This window comes from Notamacropus eugenii, chromosome 5 (genome assembly GCF_028372415.1).
Source record: "Notamacropus eugenii isolate mMacEug1 chromosome 5, mMacEug1.pri_v2, whole genome shotgun sequence".
Taxonomy (NCBI): Eukaryota; Metazoa; Chordata; class Mammalia; order Diprotodontia; family Macropodidae; genus Notamacropus; species Notamacropus eugenii.
In genome coordinates this window covers 396,886,550-396,909,585 of record NC_092876.1, presented here as the reverse complement: position 1 = coordinate 396,909,585, position 23,036 = coordinate 396,886,550, and the positions used below count along the sequence as shown (strand labels likewise).

General features: G+C 38.3%; 1 protein-coding gene and 1 pseudogene across 6 annotated transcripts in view; one reads left to right on the top strand and one right to left on the bottom strand.

Annotated features, from left to right (window-relative positions):
* Positions 1-22,292, top strand: part of LOC140506874 (granulocyte-macrophage colony-stimulating factor receptor subunit alpha-like) — a 64,539-nt gene extending 42,247 nt beyond the window's left edge. For 3 of the 6 annotated variants that reach the window (XM_072614502.1, XM_072614503.1, XM_072614501.1), the window contains 6 exons: positions 583-716; positions 2,975-3,001; positions 5,732-5,864; positions 10,200-10,299; positions 12,829-12,910; positions 16,818-20,026. In XM_072614502.1, the coding sequence (XP_072470603.1) occupies positions 583-716; positions 2,975-3,001; positions 5,732-5,864; positions 10,200-10,299; positions 12,829-12,910; positions 16,818-16,886 (545 nt within the window). In that variant the 3' untranslated portion in view covers positions 16,887-20,026. Of the gene's footprint in view, positions 1-582; positions 717-2,974; positions 3,002-5,731; positions 5,865-10,199; positions 10,300-12,828; positions 12,911-16,817; positions 20,027-22,209 lie in introns of those variants that run through there. The other 3 variants (XR_011968140.1, XM_072614504.1, XM_072614505.1) reach the window with 3 other exon arrangements.
* On the bottom strand, positions 20,133-22,385 carry LOC140506875 (aldo-keto reductase family 1 member B1 pseudogene; annotated as a pseudogene).
* Positions 22,386-23,036: the final 651 nt, after the last annotated feature.

The following is a 23,036-nucleotide window of genomic DNA, read 5'->3' as shown; positions in this document are numbered from 1 at the left end:
AGAGAGGCTCCTCAACAGAACCGTGCAGTATATCTACAGGGGGTGGAATATGGAAAATGTTCCAGTAGGCAGTGTTGTTAAAACCTAGAGAGGAAAGAATATTCAGGAATAGAGAGTGATTACATGTCAAATGTTACAGAGAGTCTAAGAAGGATGAAGATTGAGAAGGAGTTGGTGAATAATAATTGTATGGATAAAAACAAAGAAGGGAAAGGGAGAAGCTGGAAGAAAGGAAGGAAGGAAGGAAGGAAGGAAGGAAGGAAGGAAGGAAGGAAGGAAGGAAGGAAGGAAGGAAGGAAGGAAGGAAGGAAGGAAGGAAGGAAGGAAGGAAGGAGGATTGTTGTCAGACTTTAGCAGGTAGCTGGAATTAACATGACACATATTAATTCACCAAACTTTTACTGAGAACCTACTATGTGTAAGGCATTGCCTACATTGTCAACAAAGTTGAATCACATTCACAAGCTTCCTACAATTGAATATGATGGTACAGTCAGGTTTATCAAGTGGTTAAAGGAGCAAGAAAAGTATATTTAGTGGAACTCTCTGATTTGTATTTTATCTTGGAATTTTGGATTGCAGAAATTTGGGTTGCACCAACTAATATCACTGTGAACTGCTCAAAATCAAATTGTCTCATACGGTGGCAGAAGCCTGAAACAACACATAAAATTGGTGACAAGGAATTTACATATCAGCTTTGCATACAAAAAGAGGCAAGTATGAGATGCTTTGAAATGTTTCTTTGTTTATACAACTTTTTCCTTGTGTTTCCTTCTCTGTGTAAATGTGCACTAGTAGCCTGAAGGAAATTCATGCTATTTTCAGAGAACTGCTTTAGCAACAACTTTGAATACTGGGGCAAACCTGGCTGGTTACAGGGAAAAGCTGGCAGCCCTACTGACCAACAAAACAAACTGACCTAGAGCTGCCTAGAATAATGTTATCTGTGAAGGCAGTGAAGTGGACAATATTTCACCCATCTGTGAGGAAATTCTCTGAAGGAGAGAGAAAAAAGAGTTTTTTGTTTTTGTTTTTATTTGTTTGTTTTGCCTCATGCACCCAGAAAACATTTGATTGAACTCTAGAATTAGAAAGCAATCAAGTCATTTTGACTACTATACATGCCTAAATTAACTACAAAGGACAAAGGAAGATGCTGTCTGCATCCAGAGAAAGAACTGATAAATAGATGTATAGAATGACGTTACATGTTATATATATTTGTATCTAATGGTAACTGTCTCTAGGTGGGGGGGAGAAAAAAGGAAAAAAGAAACTTACACAATAATTTTATTATATATTTAAATGGAATAGCAAGCTGTACATAATAGATTTGCAGTTTCAGTGCAATCATTTTTATTATACTACGTTATAGAAATGGTTTTTTATCCCATAAATTAAAGATAAATAATTTTTAAAAAGAATAGCTATCAATTCATGCATGCTCCTGGTTTCATGGACATTCTTATGGGAAAGAAGGACAGGATGATGCACTACAACTAGTTACCAAGCCAGGTAAATGGATTTTGTCATGCAAAAGCATCCCAGGAGAAAGAGGTTAAAGTCTTTATGAATTCAATTAAATGTCCAACATTGAAAGAAAGAGAGAAAGGGGGGAAGGAAGGAAGAGAAAAAGAAAATTAGGGAAAAAGAAAGAAGGGAGGGAGGATAGAAGGAGAAAGGAAGGAAGGAAGGAAGGAAGGAAGGAAGGAAGGAAGGAAGGAAGGAAGGAAGGAAGGAAGGAAGGAGGAAAAGAAAGGCTAGTCCCAAACGCCATCATTCCCTTCCATGTGTTCTGATCCTTCTCCTTTGCAGGAGCTCCCTCATTACCCAAATAGATGAAGGCTGAACCATATGAACCCCTTGCTTCTCATTCTTTCTGCTTCTCCTATAGACTATAATTGTGCTATGTCTCAAGGAGACCCACATATTTCTTTTAAAAATGGAAACCAGAAAACAAATTATGTCATGGTGAATAGTAAGACCTGTTCATAAGGATTAAATATAATTCAATCAGATTCAAAGGTAAAAAGTGGCCCAGTGCATAGAGTACTGGATTTGCTCTAGTCTCCTCCTCAGACACTTACTAACTATGTGACCCCAGCCAAGTCACTTGAATTCTGCCATCCTCAGTTTCTTCATTCATAAAAAAAAAAAAAAAAAAGGCTAGTAACAGTACCTAACTCCCAGAGTTGTGAGGATGGAATGAGATCACTAAGCACAAGCACACAGGTGTGTGACCCTAGGCAAGTCACTCCACCTGTTTCAGTTTGCCTATCTGTAGAGTCAAATAATAAAAGGACATTTTTCCTAGTTATTCTAAGGATCAAATGAAATTATACGCATAAACGTATAAATACTATATGAGCATTAAGAGATACAACTTCACTTTCACAATGGTAAAACTGTGGGGGGATACTCTTCAGATTTTCAGAGGATTTGACATAATGGAAAGATAGTATCCCCATTATGGCCTGATGCCAAAGCCCAGAAAAGTCACAAAAAGAAGCTAGTCAAAGAAAGAGGCAGTTGGTCCTTCCTAGGGTTGTACTGGAGCCAGATCAAAACAACTTGGGAGAGCTGATTGTTAAAATTCTTGGAATAAGCATCTATACCTCAAAAATCAAATAAGAGCTTGATTTATTGTTTATTATTTATTGTTTTCCTTATCATTAGACTTAAGAAAGTGATAGAGAAAAAAATTATAACACAGATTGAATTTGAAGATATGTCTTACATTTTTAGAAAGCCAGTTGTTAAACATTTAGCAGTAAACCATTAGTCATTGCCCACAATTACAAAGCAGGTATGATCTAGAGTTTTAGGTTGGAAGGGAGTAGTTAGTCCTCCTACTCAAGAAGGTTTGTTGCTAGTACCATCCAAGATACAAAAGGGGAGACAGCCAGGTACTTCCTTAATGATTTTTCAAAGTAGAAGCACTTATCAAGTTTTTCTTGCTATTTTTTTTCAGGGCTCAGAGTGTACTAATGAAAATCTGGTGAGTTTATCCTTTGCTGTGATATGCTGTCAAAGTGCACTTGAAATTAAAAAATAATCACTTACATTTGTTACCATCTGGTCTATAAACTTTTGCTTTCATAGAGGGGATGATATAATATAATATGATTGTGAGACTTTCCCAAGATCACATATAACATATATATGTGTGTGTGTGTGTGTGTGTGTGTATGTATACATACACATATACATATATATTTATATTAATCAGTCAACCAATCAATTAGTCTAATCACCAGTCATTGTGCTGGACATTGTATATGTAAAGACAAAAATGAAAATAATTCTTGCCTTCAAAAAGTTTACCTTCTATAAGGGGAATACAATATGTTCATAGGGAAACATAAAATGAATAAATGGGGATGGGAGAGGCAGACATTAACAGTTGTGGAAATCAGGAAGGGCTTCCTGGAGGAGGTTGTATTTTAGTTGAGCCTTAATAGAGTCCAATGGTTCCAAGAGTCGGAGGTGAAAAGGGTAAGCATTCCAGGAATGGGGGTTTACCTACATAAAAACATGGAGATTGAAGATGGAATGTTTAGTATAAGGAACAGTAAATAAGGAATGGGAAAGAGGGAAAGAATATGCATTTATTAAACTCCAGCTGTCTGTCAGGCACTGTGCTAAGCCCTTTACAAGTATTATCTCATTTGATTGAAGTAGTGTAGCACCAATGTGATATTCACAGTGCCTACAGTGGATACGAATATCCTGGTGCAGCTCCAAATCATGAGCTATAACAGACTCTCCAGACAGAAGACGGAACCAAAACATTTATTCAAACACCAGAAAGTCAAATCCATCATAGTAACAAAGAAATCTATACACAGTAACAATGCAGGGGACACACCATCCCCAAGCCTTCCCTCTGTTTGGCTTCCCACAAACCAGCTCCCTTAAACAAATCACAAACAAGCTCTCTCACTCATGCTGGTTGCTGCTTTCTCTGTCTCCTTCAGTTATGACAACTCTGACCAATTTCCTCTCAGCCCTGTGCCATCCTTCCTGCTCCACTCTTTCAGCAAACTCCTACCACCACAGGCTCCATTTGACTCAAGCTTCCATATGACCCAGGCAAGTCTCATGGGCCTAGTAATGAATGGAAAAAATTTTCCCATTTAAATTACCATTACAAGTAGGCTTACACATAGTGTGCATGAGGGAAGAATAATGTGTAATTTACCCAGAAAGTTATGCTAAAGCCAGAAGGTAATGAAATTTAAATGCCAAAAAGAGGATTTTATACTTTGACCTAAAGACAATGGAGAAGACTCAAAATGTCTTGAACACAGGAGTGACATACATGGTCAAACAGATACTTTGGGAATATCTATTTGGCAGCTATGTGGAAAAAGCAGGGAAGAGAGGAGAGAGAACAGGTTCTGGTCAATTATGAGCACACTGCAGTTGTGCAGACATAAAATAATGATGGCCTGGACTACAGTGGTTGAGGTGTGAATAGAGAGAAGTAGAGGAGGAGGAATTGGTGAGAGAGAATGCATGGTACAAAGCAGGTGCTTAATAAATTTCTGCTGGTTGATTGATTGCTTAGTTGGTTGACTGATCCCTGAAACTTCTGTGTTAAGTAACCTTCCTAGAAATCAACAGAAAAGGTGATAGATCATTCGCCCTTCACTCAAGTTCTCATTTCTCTGTCTGAAAGAGATTGGCTGGGGCTATTTTCCACACTCCATATCTCTACAGTGTTCCATTAGTAGACCCCCAACATCTATGTTCAAAGCCTTCACTCACCTCTGTCAATTGTGGATGGGCAGTAATAATACATTTTTCAGGGTATACTTGACTCAGAGAGGTTATAAACTACTTCCAGCACTAGAAAACTGGAACAGATACAGATTTGATCAGAAAACATGGGAACACAATACGCACACTCAGAACAAAGAGATATCTTCCAGCAATGACATTCCACCAAGTCCTGGTCCTAAAGTCCCAGAATGTGCTCTGCCTGGTAGAATGACATATTGCTCTCACAGTCTGATGGACCCTGGTGAATAAAGAAGGGACACAGTGTGTGTTAGCACACTAATAAAGAAAAGGCATGGTCAGATAGCAAAGAATAGAGACCACCAACATAGATGAAGAATGTCTTTGGGAATTTAGGTGGAGTCACACAATCAGCACCTGTGGACTCCCTACGGTTTGTCTCCTACCCTCACAAAGACCTCTCATGATCCAAGCATTCAGTTTTTTCATATATCAAAGCCCCTTTGAGTTCCTTGGGTACTATACTGGTCCTGATTTTTTTTTGTATTTATGCTCATTTTCCTCCCTGTTCAGAATCCACATATTCTGCCCCAAATGGGGAATTGCTCTTCCTCTTCCCAGGGGCTTACTTGATCATCAGCATGTGCCAATCTTGTCTTGAAAAGCCTATGACATAGTTGGGTAGTAAGAGTGGTGTAGAAAAATTGCAAAGTAGCAGTAAAGGGCTTACTTAGATTATACCATAAATTATATAGATTGTATTTAAATACATTTAGAGATAGTAATTAACAAAGGTATATATTTTATTTGCAACACTGTATCCTTTATTCAAACATCTCAATACAAAATTGAGGAAAAACTCACTAAAACATTTTCAAGATTTCAGGGTTGCCATTAAAACAAAATATGACATTTCTGTAGCATCCCTCACTCCACAGAATCAGTGACAAACGTGTTTTTCCCCATTTTTTTTTCCTGGTCCAAGCTGAAGGTACAAGGATCTGCCGAAAATGAATATGACTTCCCAAATTATGACAAGGAAACAAAGTATATCTTGAAAATAAGAGCAAGTCGTCGAGATGGGAATTGGGGTGAATGGAGTGAACCTTTAGAATTTGGTAAGCATATTTCGGTTTCATTTCATATATGGCTGATACGAGGTGATCACTTTGACCTTAGTCACTTTGGCAATGCAAAGGTAACCTTACGACACAGATTTGCTCCCATCTCTTCATACATTACTCCTGCAATTCAGGTAGCTCCCACCATTGATACATCTGGCACATTCCATTAGGGAATCATCCAGTAAATAAACATTTTTTAAGTGCCTACTATGTATCAGACACTGTGCTAATTTATGGAGGTAGAAAGAAAGGTAAAAGACAGCCCCTAAGCTCATAATCTATTAGGGAAGACATCATGCAAATAATTACGTACAAATGCACACAGGATAAATAATTGAACATATCAACAAAGGAAGGCCTCCTCCAGATAGAATTATAGTGGAGGCTTGAAGGAAGTCAGAGAAGCCAGGAGTAGGAGGCAAGGAGGAAAGCATTCTGTGCATGAAAGACAGCCCCTGAAAATGTCCACTGCAGGAAGATGGAGTGTCTTGTTCAAGGAACAGCAAGGAAGTCAATATCATGGTATCACAAAGTATGTGGTGTGGTATAAGGCCTAAGAAGACAGGAAAGATAAGGTATGCACCCAGAGAATTTTACTCTTTTATTTAAAAGAATATATTGGGGAACAGTGGCCAGAACACCAGCCCTGAAGTCAGGATGACCTGAGTTCAAATCAACCTCAGACACATACTAACTATGTGACCCTGGGTAAGTCACTTAACCTCGATTGCCACCAAAAAAGAAGAGTGTGTCATGCAATAAAAATAAAATGTAAAGTCACTTTGCGGGGAGATGCTAAGATGTTGCAGGGCTCCATCTACACACCGTGCATACTCATTTATGGCTGCTACCAAGTGAATGGTGATACTTTGGATTTTTAGGTCGCCACAAGGTAAAAAACTAGGAGATTTGAATTCAGACTTATAATTCAAACTCTCAGCCTTTTTCTAAATAAAAGAAGCCCCTCTTTATTAAAGCAAGAACACAAATTATTTAAACACCAACTGTTAATCATTATACATTAGTAAGGTAAGATATGATATGAGTAAGAAATACAAAAATATGTGCACTCTTCAAAAGTACAAGCTTTTGACACTAACTTAAGCTAGATGGTGAAGTAAATAGAACACCAGGCCTGTAGTCAAGAAGACTTGAGTTCAAAACTGGCCTCAGATGTATACTAGTTGTGTGGCCCTTGGCAAGTCATTCAACACTGTCTGCCTCAGTTTTCCTCCTCTGTAAAATGAGATGCAGAAGAAAACGACAAAAACACTCCATTATCTTTGCCGATAAAACCACAAATGGGAACACAAAGAGTCTGAAACAATACAATAGTAACAACAAAAAGCTGTTTTCAGTTATTTCAAACTAGCTTCAACTTTCTGTTATCAAGAAATCCTTTACTTTCTCTCAGCTAAAGAAGTATCTCTAGGTCTTAGGTCTTGAAAATCCCCAAATATTCAGCCATGACTTTCAGGCATGTTACATGATAATAGTCCTCTCTGCAAATTTCCCTTAGTTTCAGTCTTAGTTAATTTGATATCTTGGAAAACTCAGCTCCCTTAAGTCAATGCTCTATTTTCATTGATTAGTCCGTCTTATGAAGAAAAGCTGTCTGTCATCATAGACTCATAAGCTTTTAGAAATAATAAGGAGCTTAGAGGTCATTTAGCACAACCTCATTGTTTTACAGAAGGGAAAACTGAGGCACAGAGAAGTGAAGCTATTTATCCCTGATCGTACAGCTAGTTAGTGGATTGAAGTATAACAGGAACCCATTTTCTAACTTTCAGTCCATATCACATGGCTATTCTTTGCGTACCTCAGGGATGGCCTCAAACTATTTTTTCCTTATAATTGCTATTTTTCAACTTTGCTCATCCAAGTAAGCAAGAGGAAAAAAAAAGCTTAAAAACAAAAAAGATCACCTGGCACTGATTTCTACCCAGTAAAGTAGAAAAAGACAAACTTCCCAAGTGTCTCTAGAGCTGTACAACTTCAGAAAGACAAAGCTGAAAAAGATCTCACAAGTCACCTCTTCCCACCCATAACTCAACAAGATTCCTCTCTGCAACCCTGCTGACAAGTAGTCATGTAGCCTCAACGTGAAGACCTCCAGAGATGGGCATCACTCCCAAAGAAACCCACTCCACTTCTGGCTAGCGCTAATTATTACTGAGTGTTTTCTTCCATCTGGCCTTACTTACTTACTTCCAGCTTCTCTGTAGCTTCGGTTAGTTGTTCTTCCCCTGTCCTCTGAGGCATTCATTCATATGAAATCTTTCAGATAGCTACCATGTCCCCCCACTGAGTCTTCCCTTCTCTGAGCTTATCTAACAATTGTTTATTGAAGGACCTAAAATGTTCAAGACACTGGGCTATATGTGAAAAGAAGTTTATATTCTCCTGGAGGGCAAGAGAGGATACAAAATGTAAACAGGTAAATTTATACCTTATAATTTCAGGAAGGATAAAGCACTTACTTAAAAGTCCTCTTACAGATTCAGCCAATCCTTCCAGCCTCTTGGAATCCAGTCATTATCCTCTATGTTAGCTAACTCTCCCAGGCTTCTCTCCATCAGGGTGAGCCTCTCCTAGATGTTTTTGAGTTTGACAGTCTTATCCTAAAATAAGGTTCCCAGAAATGAATACAATACACTGGATGCAGTCTGCCCGGGGTAGGATACAGGAGGGTTTTTATCTCTCATTTTTTGCACACTGTCTCATAATATTATATATTTTTGACCAATTTGCATAGTCCTCTATCCTCTCACTGGGCTTTCTCTATGCACTGGCAGATTTCTAGTTTCTCAACAATGAGATATGTAGATCTCAATCTGTCTGTTTACTTGTGTTTACTTAAGAAATTTAAGTTTTTTAAAACACGTTTTTATGGTTCTTGAAAACAAATTCATACATTTGGGGCATCATTGGTAACTAGGTAACACAGTGGATAGAGAGTAGAGCCTGGAGTCAGGAAAACCAGGGCTCAAATCCACCACAGACACTAGTAGTGTGACTCTGGGCAAGTCACTTAAACTCTATTTGCCTCAGTTTCCTCAGCATTGGGTAGAGATGATAATAACACCTACATCCCAGGGTCCTATGAGATAATATTTGTAAAGCACTTAACACAGTGCCTAGCATGTAGTAAGTGCTTAATAAATGTTTGTTTCCTTTCTTTTTTCCTTCTCTCCATTACTAAAGACTGCTTCTTTAAAACGGTAGGTATGCTAAGGATCTAAAAGACTCATGTTGGAAAATGCTGTCCACATTCAAAAAAAGAACTAAAAAAAAACAGTCTGAATGCAGATTGAAGCATATGATTTGCTCTCTTTTTGTGTTTATTTGTTTCTTCTTTCTTGTGGTTTCTCCCAATGGTTCTAATTCTTCTTTACAATATGACTATTGTGAAAATAGGCTCAATATGAATGTATATGTAGAGTCTATATCTAATTACATGCTGTCTGAGGTGGGGGAGAGGAGAGATGGGGAGGAAATTTGGAACTCAAATTTGGAAGTGAACGTTAAAAACTAAAAGTAAACAAATTTATTTTTTTTAAATGGCATGGCAGGATATTATTTAATGATCAGCTGTGAACCATTTAGCTATTTATTCTCAGCAATACAATGACTCAGGATAATTTCAAGAGACTCATAATGAAAAATGCTACCCACATCCAGAGAATGAATTAGTGGAGTCTGAATACAGATTGAAGCATACTGTTTTTCACTTGCTTTATTTTGGTGTATGTTTTTTTTCCCTTTCGATCTGTTTCTTCTTTCACATGACTAATATGAAAAAAATAAAGTCTGTCTTGCTTCTGAAAAAAAACAAATCATGCTACAAATACTTCTTAAAAATATGACTGCTAAATCTTACTTCTAGATCTGCTCTCTGAGGCTAAGAAAAAAGAAATCTAACATCTCTTCCACTTCAAGTTCCTTCCTTAACCCCCTAAGTCTCTTCTCCAAGCTAAAAAATTCTCCCAGATTCCTTCAATCAAACATTGTCTAGCATAGTTTAGAATCTCTCATGTTTTATAGTTGTATTTCAATTAACAAAGAACATTTTAATATAAAATCAAAGAAGTTAACTATCTTGTAGGATAATGATAAAATTATGTCATGGAAGATTTTTTTTTTTAACTTTGTCAGTAACACTGAGCTAATGAATAGTTTTAATAGTAACTGGATTACAAATTTGTGTATTTTTATTGAAGACAATTTATCAGCAATTTATCATAATACCCATTGAAAACTGAAATAGTTAATATTTCATTAAATTGCAAATATATTAGGATTTTTCTTCTATTTTCTCTTTTTCAGGAGGCTATGAGGAACAAAAAAGTAGTTCTATATATATTTATGTATTGGTGGTAATTGGGACAGCTGTCTTTGCATTAATTATCATGTTTATCTTTAAAAGGTAACAATACTTTGTAATTAAGCTTTATTAACGAATGAGAAAAACGATGGTTTGTACCAGATAGGCACTTTGTGAATTTTGTTTTTGGTCAGTCGTTTCAGACTTGTGATCTCGTTTGGGGTTTTATTGCTATTTCTTTCTCATTTGTAACTCAAATGAGATCTTGGTAGTATGTGAAAGTATAATGTAAACTGTAGAGCACTATATAGATATAGCATGGCATGATTTCAATGTTAGACAGTCAGTTCTGCTATTAACACTTGTTTCAAAAGTGAAAAAATGTTCCCAATATAATTGATATGCTGTAAAACATTTTGAGCATATTTCAAATTTTGTTTGCTTCTATACAATTTCTTCTGAGAGAAACAGTGAAAGTGCACAAAAAGTATATCACTTCCCAATAATTCATAAGCTCCAATCCTTCCAGTGCTCACAAGCAAACTTCGGGTCTTTGTCAAGGTAAATTGCCATATATATTGTATATCTTCTGGTGCAATAGGACTCGTGGGCAAGTGTAGGACTGGTTCTCATCACCCCTAACTCCTTCCACCAGGCCTCTTGCCCTGAGGACCAGAGTTGCTGCCTGTCCAACTTGCTCCTACAGCCCAAGGCACAGCAATAGCCAGGGCCCACTCCAGATAGAGCCAAATTACAACATTTATGTGTTTGTTAACTATTTAATACATATAAAACTGTAGTGACATTTTCATTAGGTTCCTATCTTGTGTGTGTGTGTGCGTGTGTGTGTGATTTACAAAGTTTTTGAACATATTTGTCTATATTTTAAAAATTCTTTATTTATGGGCAACTAGATAGGCAAAGAGGAGTCAGGAAGCCATGAGTTCAAATGCAGCCTCAGACACTTAATAGCTACATGACTTTGGAGGAATCACTTAACTTCGGTCTGCTTCAGTTGCCTCATCTGTAAAATAGGTGTAGTAATAGCACTTATAATCCAGGATTGTGAGGATCAAATGAGATCATATTTAAAGCACTATAAATGCTAACTGTTATTATTATCTGCAATGTTTCAATGCTGTTCGTCATCCAACACAAAAAATAGATCTTTCTTATTCCAATATTCTTTAGAAGATATATAGCTGCAAATCTTTGAATACCACAAAATCCAAAGGATCAAAACTGCAGATTTCTCAAAATGCAGAAGAAAGATAGACAGGAAGCAAAAAGTAGACTGCAGCATATTACTAAGGATAACTCACTAAAAGAGACCTATGAGATCTACCTGAGAACATGTAAAATTAGAAAAGATGATGGGTTAGTCATGTATAAAGAGCAAAAGATGACAGATGTAGAGTCTAATGGCTTTTGCTAGGATCCATGGAACATTTTAATAGAAGAGGACATTATAATAACATTATGTAATAACAGTAACAATGACAATATAGCCTAATATAATAAAGACCTCTAGCATACAGGTAGATTCCCCTTTAGGGGGATTTATAGGAGAATGCAAACATGAATTATTACACAGTATGAATTGCTATCTTCACTATGGAAGGAATTCATTTCTGCTGCTTAGCGTATTATCTTACTAATAAGAAAATGGAGCATAGATTTATTGAAATATTAGAGTATTTCCCATTGATCAGATTTTTAAAGATGAATCTTCAGACTGGTTAGTTTGCCTGAATCACCAAGTATAATTTGTAATGTATGAATTAGGCTCATAGAAAATGCCCCATCTAGTTTTCTTTTTCCTGACTTTTGCCTGTTCCTATTCCATTGTCCACAATATGATTAGAATGATGGATCACATGGGAAAATAGCTGAAAAAGATTCAAAGATCCAAATGGACCACATTCTATATGTGTTTAGCAATATAGCACTGTTCAAAAGTTAGCATGCCATCTGGAAATATCTGCTGCCTACATTTCTTCACCTCATTATTAACATAAGCATTTTGAACACTTGTTTGCACCCTGAATTATTTCTATTAATTGAACCATTTGTTTTTGACATATTACAAATCTGGGGATGACTGAACCCACAGACAGAATTTTGTCCCTATATAATAAAACAAATACACATGTTGGAATGTTTATCAGAATGCAAATAATCTCATCTTAATCACAGAGGAAAAATTTTTTTTTTAGAAAAACCACAATGCTCAAAATAAGCCATGAAATGTGAATAGTGTACCAGATCCAAAAATGGTACATCATTAATATCATTCTCTAAGACCAGATTAAAGTGAGAAAGAGCTTTAGACTGCCTAACCTTTTAAATATAGAAGGGCACTTGTCATAAACAGCCTTCATTCCCTTGCCTCTCACATATTTCATTCTAGAACTGAAATTCAAAGGTACATTAAGTATCTAGAACATTCAGAGCCCTGGGTGGAAAGCTGGGCTATATTGAACCTCAGTTGAACCTTCTCTGGCCTTTATCCCATGAGTCAGCAGGGAGTTGGCATTAATGGGCTTCCTTGTCAGAAAAATATTGCCTTTGGCAGATCAGAAGAGTCACACTGTACAGTTTTCATTCATTTTCTCTCTCCTTTCTTCCAAGGTACTATGTCATGCAAAGATTATTTCCCCAGATTCCTCAGATTAAAGACAAAGTTAATACCTGTGATCACCTGGATAAACAGGTAGGACATCCTTACTATATACCATTTACCATCCTCACTTCAAAAACTGTGACAAGTAGACATAGATATTTGTGTTGGGGAAGATGGGAGAAGGGGCTAGCTCCCTATCTACAACAGTAATCATGGGAAAGGGGGCCCTTCTATATTGTCTGACCTAACCCACAAGAGGATGCAGAGTTAGTGCCTTATGTGACCAAATACCAGGGGCTCCAGTGAACAGAAGTCTCCCTGTGTATTGTCACTTACAGGTATCATAGAATTAGAGCTTGAAGAGATCTCAGAGGTCGTATAACCGACCACAACCATTTTAGAGGTGAGAAAACTGAGGCCTAGGAGGCAAAGCAATGTACTCAAGGTCACATAGATTTTAAGGGTCAAAAGCAGAGCTTGAACCCAGCTCCTCTAGACCCAGAACCATTGCTCTTTGCACTGCACTAACATATATCACATGAGGGGATGAGGACATGTTTCCACATCCTCAAGAGAAAAGGGCTTTCCATTTCCCCCATTCAAAGAGCTCCAGTTGCAAGTCCTCCTGACCCCAGGTTATTCAAATTACACTTCTGTTATCATGAGGAGAAATGGCTTCTCCCTGCTTAGGGAGGCATCAAATCTAGACTGATGTCTTCCTCTTTATTCTAAGTATGGGGCCTCTAGAGTAGGATCAACTCAACTAGACCTGATTTCTCCTTAACACATCCCTCTCACCTTTGTCCCAGTCTCATTCTTCTCCCTCATCAAATCACCAAATTCAGTGTCCCCTTGAGCATCCACATCTCTTACTCATCCACCTGTGAGTCCCTGAATTATTTGCCTGCATACTTCTGTGACTCTATGTTCCTAAAACCATGTATTCCTGAGAGAGACATGAAGAGGGGCAAAGATGGAGATAGATGAACAGATGAAGAGGGAGAAGGGACAGAATGACAGAAAAGGGAGAGAGGAAAGAAGAAAGAGAGAGAAGAGGGAAAGAGAGGGAAGAGGTAAAGGGGAAGGGGAATGCAAAATAAGGCAAGGTCATAATAATAATATTATTATTATTATTCTATAATTATATAATATATTATATGATAATATAATATAATAATTAATATAATATAATGATTATATAATATTATATAATAATTATATAATAATAAATAAGAAAATCTAGACCCTCTCTAAGTGCAGAACTTCCAAGCGCATTCATTCTCCTCACTCATTCATTCATTCATTCATTAAATCAATCAACACAGTCTTTAAAGGTGAAAGTGCTAGGTAAAGATCTAGCAGCTTTAGTGCCAGCATAACTCAGCAGTAAAGAAAGTATCACAGACAAGGGACAGAGTAGTCTCACTGTTCTATGCCCTAGTCAGACCAAAATAAAAGTACTGAGTTCACTCTGGAACACCATATTTTATAAAGGGCATTGATAAGATGGAGAGAGTGTAGTCAAGGACAGCCTTAATGGTAAAGATCCTCCTTCTCAACATGTGGTTAGCCTAAGAAAAGCAGTTATAGAATGTCTGCTCATGCTCCACAGTCTGTCTCTACAAGGTATTTTTCCTTCATTTGATCACAGTTCTCCTAGAAGAAGCTCCCTAGCATCTTCCATATGAAAACTCCAACTGAGGCTCTATGGCAATGAACCACATCCCTGTTACAGAGGTCTTCAAAGAAAATCCTGATGTTTTAGAATGATTATTTTTAATAATAATAATAACTAGGATTTATATAGAATTTTACGTTTCAAATCTTATCTCATTTTATCCTCACAACAACCCTGAAATATAGACACTATTGTTATCTCCATCTTACAAATGAGGAAACTGAATCAAATGAAGGTTTATGTGACTTTCCTAGGGACACATAGCGAGTGTCTAAGGCTGGATCTGAACTCAAGTCTTCCTGAGATGAAGTCCAATGCCCTATCTACTGTGCCATCAGGGTGCCTTTTTTTAAGGTATAGGTCACATGTGGCCTTCTAGGTCCTTGGCTGTGGCCTTTGACTGAGTCCAAGTTTTACAGAACAAATCCTTTTATGAAGGGGATTTGTTCTGTGAGGTTTAGATTCAGTCAAAGGGCTGCACTTGAGGACCTAGAGGGTCACATATGGTCTTGAGGCCACAGGTTCCCCACCCTTGGTGGTCTTTGAAGTCTCTTCCAACTGAAATTCTGTGATACTGTTGGGGTTTAGTCCCTGCCCATCCAGGGCCTCCAAAAGCTGTTGGGGTTTCATGATGTATTGTAGTAGAACCATCTCAATGAATTCTGAGTCAGAACACCTCTAATCCAAGTACAGGCATTTATTGTGATTGACGCCTCTCATGAACCAGGCTACGTTCCAAGAGGAACCAGCAACTTCAGAGAAAGCAAGATAGATTTTTATAGGGTAAAGATGCAATTACACAACAGAAATCATGAATATTAAAAAGGCAGGAGAGATTTATTAAGGAATTCGGTAATAGAAGAGGGATCCCAGCCACAGTGGAACTGCATATGTGATTACCCATAATGCATACAGAAAAACCCACATGGGGGGGGGTAATATATGTATGATAATGATATTATAATAAGCCTCTCTACATCATAAGTTCACTCTAGGTCACTCCTTTTCTATTACTGTGCAGGTGTCTACTTAAGGAAATTTCCTTCTATTGTTTTAGTGTCCATATCCTGCTTGGGCATCCTGGTGCTACTGCTTTCTGATTGGCTGAATACTGTAGTCCTGTCTGAGACTACAGTATGGATGTGGCTGTGGTTGAGTGCATGGATATACCTTTTGCTTCTGTGGGAGATATGAGGAATGGGTCTGGGGGCAATGAATGTCTAGAGGCTGGGATCCCACCACAAGGACATGCCTACTGTTCTTGTGACAAATATGAGTTCATGGACACACCTGTTGTTCTAGTGAGAATGAGGCATATATGAATAAGTAAGGATATTGAGAGGTAGGGGGAGGTGAGTGGCTGTGTAGGAGCAGTGGACTTACTGTTCAGTGGAACCTATAAGGAAGTTAAAATATTGGGGTTGGGGGCAGTTTTACTAGGATTCCATCAATACAATGAAGCAAAAAATAGAACCTCTGCCTAGAAGAAACTATAACCTAGTTGTTAAATAATAATGCAAAGCAGTTCATCTCATAAGGAACTAAATGAGATGTTTTGTTTGGGATAAGGACTGGACTTGTGATTTCATCAGTGTAGGAAAGTCCCAGTGTGAGCACTCTTTCCACTAATACAGATTAGGCATCTCAGAGATAGTTTTAAAGAGGCACTGAGAAATGAAGAAACTTATCCATGGCCACATAACTTATATAAGCCAAATGAGTGATGGGAGGGGTGGAGGTAAAAAGGAGGGAAATTCAAAGACTAGAGGTCACTTGCACTTTCAATTCATAGAATCTTAGAAAGGATCATAGATTTAGAATAGGACAGGACCTTCAAAATCATCTAGTCCAATTCCCTAATTTTACGGTTGAGGAAACTGAGGTCCATAGTGGTCAAAAGTGTTGCTCAGTATCACAAAGGTAGTAAATAGTAGATCCAGAATTAGGAACTCAGGTCTTCTCATAATAAACCTTGCCCTTTCCACTATATCATACTGGAGTTATTATCAATCATGTGTCCTCTTCCTTTTACAGATGTGGAAAATGAGGTTCAGAGAGGTTATGTTTAAGGTACACATGGCAGAGTTGAGACTCAAACCTGGTTCTTCTGATACCCAATCCAGGGATCACATAGGGCTATCTGCAGGGGCTATCTGCCTTTATCAGTACTCCTGATCTCTTCTCTTGGTCACTAGTCTTATTAACCTTTTCTGATATTTTTATAGGAGGAAAAATGACTCCCAACTGGGAAACTACTACCCATTTATGAGGCTTGCAAAACTGTACTAAAATGTCTCTTGCTTTCCTTCTTTTTCTTAGATCATCTGGGAAGAATTTAAAAATCCAGAAAAATGTGAAGAAATAATGACTATAGATGTAATAGAATGATGTCAAATGACTAAAGGAGCATGTGAATTTTCCCAATACTACTACCTGTTGGATGGAGTTTTAGGAAATTTTTTAAAATATATTTTATCTCAGAAGAGAGGTAGGTTGGCGTAGCGGGTAGAGCACAAGCTTCAAAGTCAAGACTTAATCCTTCCTCCAAACATTCTTGTTTCTGTTAAGGGCACCAACTACCCTTCCCTTCACCTATGTTTGCAACTTTGGAATCATTGTTGACTTTTTCCTTTTGCACCCAGCCCCCACCTCCAATTAGTTGCCAAATTTTATCAATTCTACTTCTACAACTCTTGATTCTATCCCTTTCTCCCCATTCACATGACCACTACACCTCACTGGGCCTCTTTACTACTTTCCTAGATGACTTCAGTTTTTCTGCTTTCATTCTTTCCTCCATTCAATCCATCTTACACACAGTTTTAAAATTAATATGCCCAATCCAACACTATAAATGCTACTGGGCCCAAGGGCTGTGCCCCTAGTCATCCTCCATTAAGGGGCCCCTGATTGAACCTATGCACGTAATCCAGACTGAGTTTGGTCCTGGAGGACTCTTGCCTCTGGTGAGAGAGAGTCAGACTCCTTTTCTCTCACTCTTTAGCAGTTTATACTCCCACCCTGGGCAGCTAGGTGGTGCAGTAAATAGAGTGACCACTCTGGAGTCAGGAGGAGCAGAATTCAAATACATTCTTAGACACTCACTAGCTGGATGACCCTGGGTGTGTCACTTAACCCTGTTTGCCTCAGTTCATCATCTATAAAACGAGCTGGAGAAGAAATGGCAAAACACTCTAGTATCTTTGCCAAGAAAACTCCAAATGTGGTCATGGAAAGTCAGACACAACTGAAATGATTCAAGAACAACACTCCTAACCTGACACCTGAGAGGAAAGTTTACTTTAAAGCTTAAGTTTGGTTTCATGGCTAGGATCTTCCTAAAGGCAAAAAGTGGAAAGGCACCCAATATTAAATGTAATTCATACATGAGAGGCAGATTGTGATAGTTACTAGACCTGTGATTTCATTGACATAGTAAACTCCCAGTGTAGAAGCTACATCTTATCAATGCAGGTCATCATCTCTCATCAACTTACAGGTTTAGAGAATTACATAGAACCTTGAAAAGTTAAGTGACTAGCTCAGGGTCACATAGCCAGTATATGTCAAAGACAGGACTTAAACCCAGGGCTTACTGACTTCAGGGACAGTTTTCTATTCACTACACCATTATTTATTTCCTATGCAAAAAATAAATACTTTACATAAAAGACTCTTTAAAAAAGTGTGCATTGACAGGAAACAAATCCAGTAATCAGCAGGAATAGTTACTGAAATACTCTGCCAGGAAATTGAACATTAAAACCATCGACACAAAGCATTTACCAGAACTGCTGAATAGCCATTTCACATTTCATCTCATCTCTCCACTGTCCTTCATCTTATGGCCAGAGGTCATTTTTTTCTCCAAGCACATTGGAGAGCACATAGTTGGCAGGAACTCCTTTCCAAATCCATCTGTCACTGTCTGGAGACCCAAAACTTCCAGACCTCTGGAGCTCACAAGGTAACCTTTAAACTCAAACACGTACACCTCATGGTCAATATTTGGTCACTTAGGATCAGTCAAATAAACACAAAGCAGAGGAGGCAGCCAGAGAATCTGGTCAAACTTGCCTAACTGACCCCATCACCCCTGCTTGAATTGCCACATGGGAGAAATTGCCCTGCTGTTGGAATGAAGAGAAAGGACTTCACCACTCCACATTTATCCCTCATGGGACAGGCTAGGACAGTACTATTATGACCTGCAGTCAGAAAAGAAGAGAACAGCTGAGGGACAGTCACTCCCTTTTACAGATGCACTGAGTCAATGTGTCTTTCCAAATGAAGCCATGTGTCCTGAAATTCAACATAATAACCATGAATCTTCCCTGTCATCTCTCCATTGAGCTGAATTCATTTCATGGACCTTTTTTGTGCTCCTTGTCCCAACCTTCTTTTACGGTGCTTGACTCAAGCAATTACTGTCTATGTCTCTACCTACTTTTCCAAATGTTTCAAATTACTGTCCTAATGAACTTTGCATTCTAATTCAACAATTCTGCTAGCTGTTTTACATACTCAACATGCCATCTCTCACTTTTGTTCCTTTGAGCTGGCTGTCCTCTATTCCCAAAATGCATGCCCTCCTCATCTCTACCTCTTAAAATCTCTAGCTCTTTCAAAGTCCAGCTCAGGTGACATTTAGTATGCAAAATCTTTCCTGATTCCCCTCTTCTTCCTGTAATTAATTGCCTGTGTAAAGGATACTGTCCTTTTAAGTTTCTGTGATTATAGAAGCAGTTACTCTAATGATACTTTCTGAGACAGTTGTTGGTTTTTAATATGACAAACTATAATGTACATGGGAGCTTTGAATACCAGAAGAATCTTATGATTGTGGAACAAATGTAATTCATTCAATTATAATGAGAACTGAGAATCTGGTTACCAACCATAAACCAAAATTGGGGATGGAATTCTCAGAACCGATAAAAATATGAGTGAGAGAAGAAAACAGAACAGAACAGAGGATGAAAGAACCAATTTCAGAACTACATCAGCTAATCTTGAAGCTGGAAGTGATTGCTGTTATGTTTGAAGATTAAGTCCAATGGATGACAGGAACAGTTTAGAAAAAAAATCAGTGATACTAACCAATAGATTGACTAGTTTGGCTGATATGTCATGCCCTGTGAAGTGTTTGTTAAGTATTGCAGGGATTAATTCAGCTTAATAGTGGAAACATGTCTAACACAGAAGCTTTATTCATGAAGGAACTTTTATAGACCTTTTCCGTGATATGAGGAAGACGCTGAAGTTTACAATTCCAAAGTTATGAGTTACTCTCAAGTGCATATTGTGTTTTTTGTATTCATTTGCCTCCTTGACAAGGAAAATGCACTGTATGACCTCTCTCCCTCATAGATAAAAAGTATATTGTTGGGAGAGTGTGACCCAGGTATATGTATGGATTGCAATGTATTTATTATTCATGTATTTACTTTCCATGATGTAATTATTTCTTTTGCATTGATGTTAAGTAAAAAAGTGTTTACTATATAAAAATGTCATCATCATCATCATCATCATCATCATCATCATCATTATTATTAGTGGCTGGTCTGTGCAAATGGATATATATCAGTGGGGGCTCAAGGGGTGAAGTTATAATTAGGGTGAGTATATTCCTCCCACAGTAGATGCTGGGTGAATTTGAGTGTAACTACTCTGTGATTTGTCCTCAGAATAAAAGAGGCTTTACAATGTAAGAATTGTTGAGTGAGCAAGTAACCCATTCCACTCACTAGTTAGTAGATGCTCACATGCCTAACGTAAGCAGTAAGAGGTACTACAGTGTGAGTGGCCACAATAAACCCTTGTTACACATGCACACATTGTATTCTTCTCCTTGAGAATATAGATCATTTTAAATTTTGTATTTGTATCTCCAACATGTAGGACAAAAAAATTCCTTAAGACCAGATACCCCACCCTACCACACTAAAGTCAGACAGGGCATGGGATAGCATATATTTCCTACATCTGCGGTAAATCCTTCCCTGGGTTGGTGGGGAAGGGAGTGAGGGAACAAGGAAGAGAACAGAACAGAAAGGAGGAGGAAAGGGCATCAGGAGAAGAAAATAGGTTTCCAACAGCAAGATGAATGAGCATGAGAGGGTAACTTCTTGACTTGCCTTAATGACAATTTCATCCTACAGAAGGTAGAAGAACCAAAAAGGGGAATTTCAGTACTGGATGTGATTCTCACTAAACAAGGAGGAACTGATTATTGGAGTGAAAAAGACTAGAGCCCTGGGGATTCAGAAAAATTGTAGGGGGGCAAAAAATCTTATTATCAAAATGCATTATTAAACCTAAAAACCCACATCACACCCACATCAGATTGGCTAACATGACAAAACAGGCAAATGACAAATGCTGGAGAAGATGTGGGAAAGTTGAAACACTAATTCATTGTTGGTGGAGCTGTGAGCTGATCCAACCATTCTGGAGAGCAATTTGAAACTATGTCCAAGGAGAACTGGAACTATACCCAAAGGGCTTCAAAAACGTGTATACCCTTTGACCCTGTAATATCACTTCTAGGCCTGTATCCCAAAGAAATCATAAAAATGGGAAAGAATCCCTCATATACAAAAATACTTTTTTTTTAACATGAAAGATTTTCTTTTTAATCTAAAGCAAGAAGGTAGGGTTTATAATTTCAAGCAGACAAAATCTACTTTTTACTAAAAGAAGGAAAGAAAAAAAAGAAAGAAAACCATTTGCTGATGGAATAATTCTTGTTTGCAGGGCCCACATGGTTAGGGGCTGGGCTGGGCTGGGCAGGAAGTAGAGTCTAGAAAACCAGGAGTTACTAAATTAAGCTGAGATCTGATGGCAGTATTCAGTGGTTGACCCAGATCTTGGAAGCAGAGGCCAGGGAGAGCTGGAAGAATCAGGTGACCGTCATCTGGACACTGGGCAGCACTAGCCAGTCAAAATGGGTTGTGGAAGGGATAATCTTTGTGAGAAGCAGTATTGGCCAAGGTGTAGACTCTCCAGTTGTGGTTGAAGCTGAGTATAGTAGACATCTCGTCAGTCAACCCAAAATCAAACACCTGGAAGTTCTTGGCAATCCGTGAATGGATGATCGATTTAGGGATCTCAATCACTTTCTCTGGATATGGAATCTGATCAGAACCTGCGCAGTAGTTTTTTGGTGCTTTGCTGCAATGGCTTGGATCCTGGGGTCATTCAAGAGAGAAGGATCCTCTGGCTTGGCCCATGGCCAATCTGGAGAACCAAGGGGTCTATAGGTAGTCACCACAATGCCCTTGGATTGGCAATATTTGATCAATTTCTCCTGGGTGAGATTTGGGTAGCACTCAATCTGGTTAACTGCTGGCTTGTACTTCAGCCCTGGTTTGGTCAAGAGCTTCTCAATCTGGTCATGGTTAAAGTTGGAGATTCCAATGGCTTTCACCAGACCTGCATCCACCACCTCTTCCATGGCTGTCCATGTATCCAAAAATAATAATAATAATAACAATAACTGGGAATTACATTGTCCTTGTCATCCAGTGGGAACAAATCCTTAAATGTTGTAGGCTAATAGGTACAGATCCAAGTAATCCAGCTTCAAGTCACTCAGAGTTTTTGGCAGGCTGACTTGACCAAGCTTTTCTCATAGTATGTGCACCAAAGCTTGCTGACAATGAAAAGGTCTTCCCGTTTGACAACATTTGCCTTGATTTTCTCTTAGATGGCCTCACCTACTTCATTCTCATTCTGGTAGACGCGGGCACAGTCAATGTGGTGGTATTCAACATTTATTGAAGCCTTCACTGCATCAGCCACTTTGCCTGAAGGGGACTGCCAAGTGCCCAGGCCCAGAATGGGCATTTTCACCTGGTTCCTTAGTGTGAGGAAGGTAGTCATGATGCCCTGGCCTTGCAGGAGACGGTCACTACCACACACGTAAGCACTGGCCCTCACAAATCGACCCCGCCTACAAAAATTTTTATAGCAGCTCTCTTTGTGGTGGCCAAAAACCAGAAATCAAAGGAATGCCCATCAGTTGGGGAATGGCTGAACAAGTTGTGGTATGGGAATGTAATGGAATATTATTGTACTATAAGAAAAGATGAACAGGAAGATTTCAGAGAGGCCTGGAAAGACTTACATGAACTCATGCTGAGTGAAAGAAGCAGAACCAGGAGAACTTTGTACACAGCACCAACCACAGTGTGTGAGGAATTTTCCTGGTAGACTTAGTCCTCCATAGCAATACAAGGACCTAAAACATTCCCAAAGGATTCATGATGCAAAATGCCATCCTCATCCAGAGAAAGAACTATGGAGTCAGAACACAGAATGAAGCAGACGATTTTATCTTTTGTTATGTTTGGTTTTGTTTAGTTTTTCTCATGCTTTCATTCATTTTAATTCTTCTGTGCAACATACCTAATGTGAAAATGTGTTTAATAAAAATTCACGTGTAGAACCCCTATAAGATTACATACTGTGTTGAAGAGGGAGAGAGGAGGGAGAGGGAAAAAATTTAAAACTTACGGAAGTCATTGTTGAAAA